Consider the following 15,142-nt stretch of genomic DNA (forward strand, 5'->3'; position numbering starts at 1 on the left):
TGAGCGAGAACTGAACTGTTTTATATTCATGACAAAACCAGTCTTAGTCTTGTCCACTTACTGTATTGTTCCATTGAGTTAGGAAACACCGTTGTTGAGACTCTGGGGAGGTTTTCTTCCTCCTACATTTATGCCTGGTTCCTCTGTTCTACAATACACACACATCTCTCTCACACACACACACACACAGACACACACACACACACACGTTCACAAAGGAAATAAATAAACAATGTAAACAAGCCTTGATTACATCTGGCCTAAACCCATATCACTATCAGTCTTTAATCACAATAAGGGATGAATTTGTTATGATACAATTTGCAAATTCAATCACACCTATTCAAATGTAATTATTGGGCTGCCAGATATGCATGTGTTAAATGTTACTTAATGTTTTCACTTGAAGTAGTTCAGCTCTTTTCTCTCTGACATACCTTCAAACACAATACCACTGTTATTCCAGAGAGCAAAGTGGCATCATATGATGGATTGTCTGTGTTCTTTTTTCAACCCGCAGGCAGATTATCAGAGGTTTCAGGAGGGACACTGTTGTTATCCAGTAATCATAGGCTAGTTGTCTAATCTGCTTTGTCATCCTTATAGTTTGACACATTGATCGAGACACTGTGAGCTAAAGGAAGAAGAAGTGAAGTTGAACTTGCTACACCATGTTGTATTAGATGCTTGAGCTAACATGTTGTAAAGTGAGCAAACAAAGGGGAAACTGCACTAAATCACCAAAATACTGTTGTGAAATCAAATTGTTCCACTGCACACTGTACAGATTGCCAGTGTGACTAAGGCAATGACTCAGTAAGGTTAAGTTTGGATCTGCTTTTCGGTCAGATAAGAGGCATGCAAATGATCTCAGGGTTGTTTCTCTCACATACTGTGATCTATTAATCATGCCTTTTTGTCATCATTTCTTCATACACCCTAACTGTTCCCATCATTTCCCATCAGTCATAGTTAGAAATCTGATCATTATACTTTAGCCGAAAACTGAACAAAACACCTTTTTCTCATGTCATGAATAATTTTAATGATCTTTTTAAATGGGAAACATTTTGCTAACACATTTGTAATATCCATAGCAACCTTATAAGGCTTAAAACACAAAGTTATTGGTGTAATCTGAGCACGCTTTAACCCTAAAGTCTAGTTTGTTTGGCCATTGTGACTGCTCTGTATCGTGGCTTTGGCACCCTCTGAGATGTGTGTTTCAGCACTGACGCTTCATGCACGAGCATGCGGGTACACCACCCTGACAGCCTTCATTAAGGAGAAATCCAGAGATTTATGGCTGTATCTGTCTAAAATAACTCAAAATAAGTCACAGAGTAGCTGTCATGTTCTCTGTATTGTTCTTGCCCTGCTGATGTTTTTTTCTATTTTTGCTGCTTTGCTTTCCAAACTTTGTTTACTGTCGTGGACAGACTGACCAACCCCTCAGCATCAGTTCACGCTGAACTGTTATCTAGAAGGCATGCAAGGATTTTGCATCGCACTTCACCCCAAAAAATGAAGTTAGACAGACAGTCATACAGTCTACTACAGGTAACTCCTGTACCTCCTATTGAAAACACTTTAGCTGACCTGGTGCATTTTCACCTTCGAGATCCTGTAGCATTAACAGACATAGTTCAACACCTCAGGTCCACTACATGCAGTCTCGACATTGAATCTTTATTTATTTGTATAGCATCAATTCATCAGGTGTTATCTCGAGAGACTTTACAAAAAGCAGGTAAAGGACCTTACGCTTTGTCTGTTAACATTAACAAAAGAGCAGGTAACAAGACCATGCTCATTGTTATGTTTACAAAAAGCAGGTAAAGGACCTTACTTATGGCTATATTAAGAGCCCAGCTTAAACCGTGGCAAGAAAAAACTTCCCTTTAACTGGCAGAAATCTTCAGCAGGCCTGGTCTCATGACAGCAATCTGCTAAACTGTTAAACATTCTAAACATTCTGTCCACAAGCTTTTAAAAATGTTTTTAACTGTGTTGCACCAGATGTACTGCAGATAGTTAACAGCTCTCTTCAGACAGGCACTTTTCCAAAGTCGCTAAATACAGCAGTGATCAAATGCCTCCAGAGAAAGACTACCGGTAATCTGGATGCTTCATCATTTAATAAATACAGGCCCATATCAAACTTGCCCTTCTTAGGCAAGTTAATGGAAAAGGTGTTTTTTGAGCAACTTAACACTTTTATGCTACAAAATAAGTACCTCAGTGTTTTCCAGTCTAGATTCAGGTCAAACCACAGCACAGAGACTGTTCTTCAAAGTGCTAAAGGATGTCTATGTGAACAGTGACACATCTAAAGTCTCAGTTTTAGTTTTACTTGATCTTAGTGCTGCATTTAATATGGTGGTCCATAACATACTGCTGGACAGACTTGAAAAACTGGCTTGGAGTTTCTGGAACTGCCTTGAATTGGTTTAAATCTTACATGCAGGACAGAGACCACACTATGGCCCAATCTCAGTTCCCTTATTTGCACCGAGTGTCCTCCGAGTTGTCTCCTCCACTTGCGTCTTAGTCCCGCCCACCAGAGATGCACGGAGGAAACGAAGCTGAGGAGAGAGGACCGAGGAAATCAGCTGTAAGACACATGAGACGTTGTTTCCTCGACAGCGTCACATGACGCGACATCAGCTGATCACGTTCAGCTGTCAATCAGCCGAACAGCTGTTTATGTCCACACAAACACGCACTGTATTATTTCTCATCAAACACACACAGTTACAGTGTTTAGTGTCTTTACCTGATAAAAAAAAACACCTGAAGAACAACCTGCAGTCTGTTTCAAACCAAAAGGACAGTTTCTACTGACTAAAAGATTTCATTTTGAATTGTCTATAATTATTGATTATTATTAAACAGTTTGGACTTAACCTAGCCTGTATTTAGACAACGAACTCTGTATTTTATAAACACAGATATTTATGTGTCAGGATACTGAAAATGATTGATTAGAATCTAAATGATGAAACTTTGTGAAGATAAATAAGTGAGAAAATAAAACGGACTCCTCTTCATGTCAGACTCTTTTTAATCCCAGCTCATCACAGAGCGACTCTTTACAAACTCACTGATGTTCATCATCTGTTTAAATGTCCGACACTCCATTTAGCGTCTTTTTAATGTCCGTCTTTTCTGCCGTATTAAACTCTGCTCATGTTGAGAAGTTTCACTGAAGTCTGATCCTGTGCAGCGTCCAATCAGTGAGTGATATACGAGAAGGGGGCGTGTCTGTCAGTGAAAAGACTTCCGTGAAGTCAGCTCTCGTGTCTCCTCGGTCATCGTTCCTCGGATCAGCCTCCTCTTTCCTTGATCCTCTCTCCTCCGTTCGCTATAAGAGCTTTGGGACGATCCTCAACATGGCGGCTTTGGAACTACTTCCGGTTCGGCAGAGGACCGAGGAGACTGCAAATAAGAAACTTGGGATGTACCCTATGTCTGTTGGTAATTATGAATCTTCATGCTCCCTCTTTTTCAGATAATAATATAATAATATTACGTCTCTTATCAGAATTATGCAGATGACACACAACTCTGTTTTATTCAATGAGTAAGTGCATCAACAAAATTGTTGAGTGGAAGTGTCAGAACTTTTTACAACAGAATCCAGAAAAGACTGAGGTGTTTTAGGGCAGACCACTGCAGCTGATCCACCTTGCCGTGGTGGAGAACCTTGTGTGTTCCAGTAAACCTGAGAGCAATGCCGTCTGGAGCTTTAGCTCCTGGTAGGGTCACCCATGGCGGTAAGGTCGAGGGGGAGGATCCAGACAAAGCGCGATCCAACAGGGAGCAGCAATGGGACCCGGAGGTTAGGTGTGCAGGCCCACCGGTGTGTGGACACGCCCTGGCGCCTTACCAACCACTGCCCCAGCTATGGGCAAATAGCATGGGCAGGTGGGGGTCAAAGCCAATCGTCGGCAACCCACTGTTGGGGATTTTCAGGAGCGAATATCTGACCAACGGTTATGTTGGGTTTTATGACGTAAAATTTGATTGTCAAAATAAATTAATAATTAAGTTTATTTAATTATTAATCTAAATCAATAATTGTTATTAAACTGCGTTTAATGAACCTCGGGGCACCACCCTGTAAACAGGGAACAACCAAAATATTACCAATATCAGTCTCAAATTATTTAATTAAATACCAATATCATTAATAATTAATAATCTGTATTTAATTGAAGGTGTGAAATCCAAACACAAAGCCCTTTCACCCAGCCTAAGTCACAAAGCAAATTCACAGTGATCACAAACAACGACTTTGTAAAATATAATAGAATTTATTTAACAAAGCAACATCAAGTTAATCAATGAAACTCAATCAAACAAACAACCATTATAAACCAAACTACAAGTAACAAACAAAACAAACAAGCGTGGCACATGTGTGTATGTGTGTGTGTGTGTGTGTGTGTGTGTGTGTGAGAGTGAGAGGGGGAGGGACAGACAGAGACAGACAGATAGCGATCAAAAATGGCGGTGACCACGCGTGGTCACGTGATGGCGGACACAGAACGTGATCTACGTTTCAGCAGCGTCTGGAAAGCCACAGATCTCTATGTGTGTGCGCCTACCGAAAGGTGTGTGTGTAAAGGCGAGAGAGCGAGAGAAAACAACGCACCTCGACCGCTCAATCTCGGACTGGAGCTCACCACAACTCAGAGCACAGTTTACTTCACTTATCAGAAGCCAGTGGCCGGATTTGTATCAGACGGCGTTCACACTAGTCTTTCTGATAGTGAGTCTATTACCCGGTTATGACGCGGGAGCTCACAGAGAAACACACGGGACACAGCGACACAAATAAAGAACACAAAAGAGATTTTTGCTCTCATAAACCAAAGACACAGTGGTCAAACACCAAGCAAATATTATCACCGTTTCACAATAATAACTCAGTTATTAAACACACTCTCTATATCTAACTGCCCAGACCTAGCTAAGCCTCACTTGTAACCGTTTTGTCCAAGGTTGATGAAAGGAGAAAAGAGGTCCTGGAACGATCTTCCTGCAGTTGTTGGGTGATGGTAGCGCGTCCCAGAGGGTGAGCAGGGCCGTCGTGTCCTCCGTCGAGCGAGGTGATCTCCGTGGGTGTCCTTTCTTTAAAGGACGGAACGAGACGTAATCCTTACAGTCTCTCTCAATACCGTTTCAATACGGGAGAAATAGAACGCTATTCTTTGGAGATGCGTTCAAGTGGATGATCTAAGCTCGGAATTTCGGACGTCGGTGTGCTTCAAGGCCTTTGGATCAGCTGCGCGCCAAAACTTTTAAACAAAGAGAAGCGTGCTGGAAACAGGAACAGAGTTGGGTATCCTCGGACGTCGCCATACGACGTTTGAAAGAGGAAGAACAATGAAGCATGGCCGGCTTTATACCTCCCAAACTTCACACCTATGTGTTAGGTGTGGCAAAGCATTCTGGGAGTACCTGCAAGGCATGCTGGGATATAGAGTCTTTTGTCGTAGTTCTCCAAATGTACACAGCCAGAACTTTGCCCTCCTGGCTGAACCCCAACACCACCTAGGAGAGGGACACTCTGAACTAAAACCAGGACTGCGAGGAGTTGTGCCCCACAGTCCTTAAATAGCATAGTAAAGCCAACCATGGAGAACAAAGTCATCCCAAATCCGCAGGAGTCCGCAGGAACATCGCAGCAGATGGTGGTGCTGGTCCTCCTCCTGGAGGACATTATGACGACAGGACCTTAACCCTGCGAGGGAGGGCCCTGTCTGAGCACAGCACCCCATCCAATGCACTCATGCGCGGTCGGAGACCATTTATAATGGGATCCTTCAACGCATGCACAGTGAGAGAAGAGGCTAGGTTGGAGGAACTAGCACACTGTGCCGAGGAAAGTGGAGTGGAGATTCTGGGGATCCAGGAGCACAGAAGAGTGCACATGGATGACCAGATCGTTTACCACAGAGTGGAGAGATGCACATTTGTCACTGCATCTACATGGCGAAACAAGGCCCAGGCTGCAACAGGGGGCGTAGGGCTATTGTTGGGTTCTCGGGCACGTAAGGTTCTCCGTCGGGTTTACCTCCATACCAGCAGGATCCTAATGGCAGAGTTCTCAGGCAACCCAGTAACAACTGTCATAGTTGTGTACTCACCCACCAACGTGGCACCATCTGAGGAGGTGGAGCAGTTCTACGAGGACCTCACAACATCGGTCCGTCATGTCCCAGCACACAACTTCCTTGCAATTCTGGGGGACTTCAACGCAAGGATTGGACCAGAGGACGTTCCCTTCCCCTACCACGACTCTACCAATCGTAATGGGTCATACCTTACTGCCCTTCTCATGGAAAATCAGCTTTTTGCAGTGAACACCGTCTTTTGGAAATTGAAGAGGCAACAAGGGTACCAGTGTACCAGTGCTGGACAAAACCAGCAATATGACGATTTTTGCATCACATGAAGAAAATTTTCAAGCAAAGAAAAACACATTTTTCTCGTCTCACGTCAAAATGAGGGCTGGATTTACGACCATTCAACACTACTATCATGTTTCTAATGATACAAAGCTTCATGTAAATGGGTGAAGTATCCATTTAAGCTGGGTCTTTGTAATATAGCAATAAGAAAGGTATGCTTTTTGTAAACATAACAATGAATATGGTCTTTTTGACCTGCCTGTTATTTTAAATAACAATGAGTAAGGTATTTTACCTGTTTTTTATAAAGCGTCTTAATTGAGATAACATGTTATGAATTGGCACTATACAAATAAAGATTGTATTATTGATTGATCGATTAAGTCCTTTAAAACACACAGAAATAACATAACAACATAACAAATGAACAAAAATGACCATTCATGTAGCATTCATCATTTGGTAGATGTACTGCCTCTTTCAATTGTTCAAAGATTTTATTTATTTTTCCAGACATGGTAACATAAACTTTTGCTCCTTCTCTACTTATCATCCAGATTGTCCTCGTTCATTTAGTTTAGTAGGTTACATCACCCATTGCAGTGTCTGCATTGTAACCATGCATGTCTTCAGTAAAACTGGGCCTGGATGTAACCTATTTCCAGTAAGTGCCTCCCTATTGTCATCTTATTTCATGTAAGATATTCTGATTCTTTAAAACATGTGTTTTATTGAATTAATGCCAACAAATCAAGTCACAGGACTCTAAAATGTGAGATGTCATGTTTATTTTATTAAAATGAAATAGTTCAATGTCACAAATATACATCCACACATAACCTCAAATATTTGTCAATGTTTACTGCACAGTATAAACCAGAATAGAGTGCTACATTTCTTTTAGAAACAACTGTATGTGTGAAAGATGAAAAATGACTAATAAACATGTGTTTTAGAAATTTAAATTCAACTCAATTCCTTTTTTTTCTCCACTGTTCTCAGCTACGTTGATAATGCATGACAAACATCAGAACTGAATAAAACTAACATTTTACACTAATATAAATCTTTTTTCACTGAGTCAGCAAGTCTCAGTATTACAGTTTTGTGCTTGGTGATCTCATAGAAACCAACTGTCAGTCAATTAAAACTACTCAATTAAAAAGAAATTGCCAAACAACATCCTGCGTCATAAAAATAAAAATTCTCCCTTGAATCTTGCGTTGTTTCTGGCATGGGGGAAGAATACAGCAAAATACATTTGCCCAAAAAGTCTCTTGTATTTTTTTCTGAAATCAGGAAACTAGTAAATGAGATTCCTGTCCCATTAAAAAGTGCAAATCTGTCCTGCAAAGGCTTATTATTACAAAGTTAAGTGTAACATGGAGGACAAATGTCCATGATGTATATTTGACTGTAATGGCGCTGATACTGATGACTTGTTTTTCCCCACCACTCTTGACCTCACACGTTGGTGACCTCGATACTGGTGAAACCTCTGATAGGGCTTCCCTCGGCTCTGGGCGGAGTTTGGTCTCCAACATCTCGAGGCAGGGAGCCATAGCTGCTATGGCAACTCAGGTCCCGCACACTGCGTGCTTTGGGGCTAAATCCTGATGGAGGCTGGAGACAAACAGAAACACACCTAAAGATGATGCTCCCCTCACTGACTTGTCTGATCCATATTCTCTATGTAATAATGTTTGATACATATTGTGTTAAATCTAAGCGGGTCAACTGTTTAATGTCAGGAAATGTAATGGATCTAAAATGTATTGCTTGAGTATTTATAGAGAAAAGGTGTCAATACTTAATTTGTTTCTCATATCAATACATTGTATAAAAGAAAGAAAGAAAAAGCACATGAAAGTCTCCATGAGCTTTTTTCCCCACCTTTACAGCCCTCCTTCTGAGCGAGCCTTCATCATCAGTGTTTCGTCCTGAGCTGGGTGGTCTAACCAAGGAGTTCTGGCGAAGGAGGGTTGGTGGTGTTCCAAGACCTAGACCCTCATAGTCCTGCTTGGCATCTGTCCTGCAGTGAAGATGACATGTTGTAAGTAAGATTGCAGAGTGATGGGGACAGCCTTATGTAGCAATTTTAAAATACATTGGGATTTAAGGAAAATAAAACCACCACGTATGGAGTAATCCAATTGGTAGAAGACATCAAACACAAGCGAAAATTATGAGTGTTCATTGGCTCATATAATGAACTCCCGAAGGCTTTTGACACAATAGATTGCAAACAGTTAAAGAGAAAAATTGATGGGTATGGGATATGAGGTATTTCTTATTCTTGGCTTGAAAAAGCTATTCTAAAAGTATGTGTTAAAATTAATGATAATGTGTCGGGAAGGCAACCTGTGGAGTACTCAATGGAATTGTGATTGGTCCAAAGTTGTTTATACTATATATCAATGATATTTGCAGTGCTACTGATTTTGTTAAAACATTTTGCCGATGATACAAATTAGTTTTTTTCTGGTAAAACATTTGAAAGACTTTCTGTGTCATGTCAAAGGGAAATGGAAATTCTAAAAACTTGGTTTGATGTTGAAGTTCCAAGTTCCTGGATTATAATTTATCATAAATTAACATCATAACAACACATTGACTATGTCAAAGGAAACCTGTCAAAGTCAACAGCAATTTTGTAAATCTAGAAATATATCAAATTCTAAGATTTGCATAAAATCTCTTGCTTATTGTTCCTTGTATATTTTTACTCTATGAACTTGTCTGGATCTACCTTCAGAACAACTATAAATTCAATAGAGGAACTGCAAACAAGCCTTTTGTATTATTAATTAGATTGATTATCATACTTACACAAATCAAATTTTTCTAAATTCAAGTGTAATGACTTGTTCGATGATAAAATATTGTAAAAAGAGTAACAATTTAAGTCCCATTCATCCCTTAGGACATAATGTAATAAAGTTTAATTTAATTCGGGAGATTTTAAGAGGTGTTTGTAGGTTAATAATCTATATTTCACCTTTGGTTTTCTGTTGTTGTTATGTTTATACCTCTGCAAGTTTAGCTTAATAATATAAGAACGAAGATTAGGCTGGTATATACAGTTTGCTTCTGCCTACACCTTTTTAGTCACTGATTAATACATGACCGTCTATATTGTTTAAAAATATTGTACTGTGTACTGTGTATTATGACTGAATACAAACATTTCTATTGTAAAATACAGAGGTCAAATTGCTCCTGCAACACTTGTAGGGAGAAGATCAACTTTATTAAGTAGACCCGCATGTTTCAGCCTGGGCCTTCATCTTGGTCATGATCTCTTCCAAGCCTTTCACTCTTGCACCCTGTCAATTGGGGACGTTTGTGCCAGAAAAACCTTTCCTTCTGTTGTCAAATACAGCACATCTACTCTGATATTAAATTGGTTTCCTTTGGTGGCTATCTCTTACCTGGCTGGGCCAATCAGTATTTTCATCTCCTCAACAAGGTGCCGACGCACCATGTGTTTGTTGCTTGGGATCCCCAGTGCTGTTGCCATGCTGTCAGTGTTGAAAGTAGGGTCAAGCACCATGGCAGCGCCGTGAACTCCACTGTTCAAAAGATTTTCAGCAAACTCCTGTGTGGGTGGATGCAAAAAAAAAAGACAAAGAGTAACTTCTTTCATTCCATACATCAAATAGACTATTCTCTGGAGAATAGACCCACTTCATATCAACAGTCCCAATAATGCTTTAAATTTTAATCCTCGTCAAAGAACAGAAGAACTCATTTGTTGATGTCAGTATAAATTCACACTCTCTAGAGTATAAACAGCATGTCAGTCCAGACAGCCTTATCTATGCACACCCTTGATGTGGCCATGAAGCATAATGGGGCCATGTTTTCCTGACGATGTACACCAGAGCTGCTGTTCACTAGAGCCGCATCTACTCAGTGGCTGCAAGCTGAACGGTTGTCTTTCAATTAGTAGTAGCTTAGGGTTAAATAACTAAGGCCTTCTATTAAAAACAGAAGAGCCTCAATTACAAACAATACCAGTTGTTACTTTTATAAATGATCAATATTTGTCTTAGTATCACACTTGTTAAGGAAATTTTACCTGACAATTTTTCAGGTGAGAATGAATTACAAATTTTTTATATGGAAGTTAGTTACAGTTACTTTTACACATGTTCAGACTGCAGTCTCCCGTTTTTTTCCTCACCTTAAGGTCAATATCTTTGATCCATTTGACAACTCGATGGGAAGTCCACACCAATGGATCTATGTTCAGGTGTTCGCACTGTACACGGCGGGCCTGCAGAGCCTGAAAACCATTTCAATAAACAACTCAGAAGAAGCTCTTTGTTCATTTGAAGCTACTGTATATAAAAGTATATCCTGTGTTCCTTCAACAATGCTACAGATGGTCCATACTCTTACTTACCTCTTTGTCAAAATTGAGTAAGTGCAGCAGTTCGATACCTAGCAGCAAGCTGACTTGGTGGAACTTCTTGGTGATGTTAAGGTGACGTTCAAGGTCACGACGTGTCAGAGAGTTTAGCATGCGTCCATCTACCAAGTGGTTGTGAAAGGCTTGAGAATACTGGGGCAAACCTATGTCACTTAACCAGGCCTTGGCCACCCAGTGGTGATCCATATCTGCAGCCTTGGACAGCCTGCACACACATAGAGACACAACTTCTCAATGGTCATTTTAACTTCATAAAAATAATTACATTTAACTTCAAACTCTTGTGGTATCATACTGTAAAGTCATATCCTCATGATATTTTGCATTATTTTTTTCCAGAACTGGATTACAGGATTAATTGGGATAACTTTTGATGATAACTTTTAACCAATGCAACTACATAATCTCATTGTGAATCAAAAGAAAACTTAAACTTATTGATTAAGTCAGATTTGAATTTAATAGGCCAACTGTGGTTGAACCTTATACAAATTGATGATTTTTCTGGTCTTTATGGAAGTTTACCGTTTTATGATTTATTGTTTATTGAGATAATAATAATTGAAATCAGAATATCAGATTATGATAAAAGAAACAGCTATATTCTAATTTAATAACTAGTTTGCATTCCTAAGGAAAATAACTAGAGCAACACATTATAAAGGGATTTTTTTTTGATTCACATAAGAAATATGAATAAAAACGGTGGTGTATGAATTTTCAAAGGTAGCAGGGAGACTGGCACATTACTGTTAAATAAATAGTTTGAATCAAATATATCAATGATATTATGAAATTCGCAGAGTGTCAAAAAAAATTACATAAGTGAGAAATTGGTAGACATATTTACTTATTTTATTTTTTATTCAGTGTACATAAAGGTAGGATCAACTATGGATAAGTCAGTTGTTGAAAAAAAAACAGGAGCTTTTCTTTATAGCTTATGTCACATATATTATTATATATATAGTTTATATTCTTACCTTTCCTGTGTTAATAATGTTTAATTCCACTGTTCATCTTTTACAATGCTGTAACTATAAACCACCAGCAGATGGCTCTCTTACTGCATATTACACAATACGCAGTTAAGGTAAGACATTTCCTTTTCTTTACTCACCCTCTACCGTTCTCAGCATCTCTGTAATCTTCAATGGCCAAGCGGAGTTTGCGGCGATGCATTGTACTGCTGACCCCTAGACCCGTCTCTAAGTCTTCATCTGTTAGCCCAAGTAAGACCTGCAAAATGTCACAGTAACGTTTCTGCAAGTATAACCACAGAAGCAGCATGTCCTATAAACAGACACCATGTTTAACGCCTGTTATGAATTGACGCTATATAAATAAAGATTGATTGATTGATTGATTGATTGATTGATGTTGAATGAAGATAGAGCTCACAAATATTTAACACGTTTGAAATCTACACATTTTTTTGGCTAATTTTATCATACCTTCCCACTCTTGACATTTTCAGAGCATGTGCGGATGTACATGGGCATCGCCATGACAACCTCCAGCCAGGCCTGCACAGTGCCTGCCCTCCACAGGGACATGGATGTGGTCCTGGCTAGCTCCACCTGCTGAAGGCGGTCTAGCTGGTCCTCTGAGCCGTCTGACAGGCTGAGGCTGTGTCTGGTGGGGCTGGAGAGGCTGTCTGAGTCTGGGAACAGGTGAGTGGACAGGGGAGGAGATGTGGGTGATGTAGTTGAGGGTAGTGAGTAAAGGCAAAGGTGGGAGTGGGTTTAGTGAGCAATAAAAACAAAGATGTTAACAACATAATGTAACAATTTAAAATTAATACTTTAAGCTTTCATAAACAAACTCATCACTTAAGAAGCCTATTAAGCTGGCAGCTGTTTGAGCAGTATACTTATCATGACTCATCTTTCTAAATTAGCCTGCAGCAGCTTTGGAAAAGTTCAAGTTGGGTTGTGTTTAGATACGTACATTATGATGGCATCAAATCTATCTGAGATTATAAAAAGATTGTAATAAACATATACCTTTAAATTGTATGTTGTCATTTAAAACTCCTTGGATTAATGTGCTTATCCTGGTATTTTTTACCAGATGTGGTTTGAAGAGTGGCCAATATTTGATGATCAGGATTGTCTCAATATTTGAAGTTCACTCTCCAGTCCCTTGAAGGTAATTTCCAGCCTTTACCAGCAGGTGGCCAACTACTTCAAGTTTTATAATATGCAGTTAACGCAACATCCCATAAATTCAAAGGGAAATGTGTTGTTGTTCTTTAACTCTACAGCATAATGTGATATTTTGTTTAAATAAATGTTTCCTGCTGACAAAATAAGAGAACGTCGACTATGCAAATAATTGTTCAGGAACACTTGATTTTTTCAATTGGTTTCTCAAAAAGAGTTACCTTAAAGTAACCATTCTCTTCTGATTCTTTTTAAAAACATATACATAACAGAAGTACTGTACTGGACAACTCCATATGCAGATCTTCAGTTTTAGACAATCATACGAGTTGAACCATTCATTTGCATACACATGCATTTAGTTTTTTTATCTTTTTTGAGATAAAGACATTTTAGAAAGAACTCCGCTTGTAATTCATCACGTTTGAAGTTTCTTGGAGCCCAAAACCTTGAAAAAGAAAAAAAGGGTTGTCAGGTTGTGCTTTTCCTCCTTTGCTCTGTCTCTTTGTGTCTATTCCTTTGTAACACATGAAAAACTACTTCTGGGGAGACTTAAACATTCCCCTGACATTCCACTTTTGTAATTAATCTGAAGCTGAATGGCTTTATGTATCCCTTTAAGAAAAATGTATTAACTGAAGGTGCACCTCTTTTTCTAAGTCACCCACTGGAGCAATGCATATCAAGGTGAATAAATCGACTCATGCATGTGTAAGTGTATAAATAAACGTGTATATGTTCTATACTAAACACTATGTACATCTGTGTTAATGTACCATGTCCAAGCATTACTTAAATTGACACTTATGGTTTATGTAAATATAGGCTGCTATAATCCATCCTCCAGGCCACTTGGTGATATAACTGGATCTCACCTTCCACAGCATCTAGACAATTCCACAGCCGCAGAGGTGTTTAAAAAAATCGAGTTAAAAAAATAAAATAATAATATATATTTTTTTTTTTCTTAGGGGAAATTAGTTGTTTACACTCTGGTGCAACACACATAGCTGAATTATACTCATGCACAAACAGGCTCCTATAGAAATGCACTGACGGAGAGACGCGCTCCGGAGCTGGTTTGTGTGTGTGTGTGTGGGGGGGGGGGATTCAGTGCCTTGCTCAAGGGCACCCTGTCAATGCTCAGGAAGTGGTCTAGCATCTCTCCAGCTATCAGACAAATTTCCAGATTTGATCCGCATCAGGACTTTAACCAGCGATTCTCCGGTTCCCCACCCACTGCTACTTTCCTCTGATTGTTTATGTTTTTGCCCTTTTGCCCTGATTAAAAAAAAAAGTTTTATCCTTGGCTCAAGCAAGAGTGTCTTTCGCTTCCATTAATAAATTTGCTCTTTTAAACAAAGTGCTCTGTTGTCCAGATACAAAGTCTTAGTTTCACAGTGGAAAGAATCTGCACAAAGGCCCACCACATCGAGAGCTGCAAAATCGACTGTCTGACAATAAGTTGAAGACTAAACTGTTGGAGACTGGACCCTCTGTGACCTCACAGGTAGCTCCTCCTGTGGGGCTCACCCTCTTTGAAACTCACTGAAAGCAGAGTGAGAACAACTAACAGCTATGTGATTGTGTCACTGAGAAGAGTTTTCTGTCTTAGGTGCCTGAGTGTTAGGTCTGTGTTGTAAACACTGGCATGGATCAGTAATCCCTTAGTCCGGGTAGAATAGCAGTTTGTAAACAGTGCAATCGACACAGTGTATTTGTTTAACCAATCAAATCTTAAATGTGCCCTTCAAAAGCATGTGTCAAGGATGTTATTGCAACAACACTGCAGCATTTGGTGTCACTCTCAATATGTGTAAAGGTAGTGTTGTGAGATGCACATGATACAGTTGTAAGAAATACTTTAATATTTGACTTCTAATAGGATTCACGATGTTTCCAGAAGGATTTAGGTTCATATTTTAACATTAATTAAAAACCCATCTTGGCTATCCAGTGGTGTACCTTGTAAATTGTAATTAGTTTTTGTCTAGCTAGAAAGAGAAAGATCGATGTTAGAAAATACTTCATGGACTAATATGGAATGGCAACACTTTACAATATTGTACACAGATATACAGATTTTGCATCGTTGGTGGGAAACAAATGGGGACCTAACTACT

General features: G+C 39.4%; 2 protein-coding genes across 3 annotated transcripts in view; both read right to left on the reverse strand.

Annotated features, from left to right (window-relative positions):
- Positions 1 to 7,262: 7,262 nt before the first annotated feature.
- LOC306833491 (kazrin-A-like) lies at positions 7,263 to 12,576 on the reverse strand. Its single transcript, XM_079358775.1, has 7 exons — positions 12,309 to 12,576; positions 11,975 to 12,093; positions 10,828 to 11,059; positions 10,606 to 10,707; positions 9,851 to 10,017; positions 8,313 to 8,451; positions 7,263 to 8,042 (listed from the first exon to the last, which is right to left on the reverse strand). Exons 1-7 carry the CDS (start codon positions 12,408 to 12,410, stop codon positions 7,884 to 7,886), a joined length of 1,020 nt encoding a protein of 339 aa, XP_079214901.1. The 5' UTR covers positions 12,411 to 12,576; the 3' UTR covers positions 7,263 to 7,883.
- LOC306833484 (kazrin-like) overlaps positions 12,392 to 15,142 on the reverse strand; it is a 126,587-nt gene continuing 123,836 nt past the window's right edge. The window contains exon 9 of one of the 2 annotated variants that reach the window (XR_013780360.1): positions 12,392 to 12,517. Coding sequence is in view for 1 of the 2 variants with exons in the window: in XM_079358761.1 (XP_079214887.1) it covers positions 13,412 to 13,467 (56 nt within the window). In the remaining variant the exon portion in view is untranslated. Of the gene's footprint in view, positions 12,518 to 12,575; positions 13,468 to 15,142 lie in introns of those variants that run through there. The other variant, XM_079358761.1, reaches the window with a different exon arrangement.

The sequence above is a fragment of the Symphodus melops genome, assembly GCF_947650265.1.
Source record: "Symphodus melops genome assembly, chromosome: 13".
NCBI lineage: Eukaryota > Metazoa > Chordata > Actinopteri > Labriformes > Labridae > Symphodus > Symphodus melops.

What these genes read in the sequence shown, in the direction of transcription:
- LOC306833491 (XM_079358775.1), bottom strand. Translation starts at nt 12,410, where the DNA reads ATGTCCCTGTGGAGGGCAGGCACTGTGCAGGCCTGGCTGGAGGTTGTC. An exon ending in TACTCAATTTTGACAAAGAG is followed by an intron (nt 10,708 to 10,827) that starts GTAAGTAAGAGT and finishes AATGGTTTTCAG; the next exon opens with GCTCTGCAGGCCCGCCGTGT. An exon ending in TCAGAAGGAGGGCTGTAAAG is followed by an intron (nt 8,043 to 8,312) that starts GTGGGGAAAAAA and finishes GTTTGTCTCCAG; the next exon opens with CCTCCATCAGGATTTAGCCC.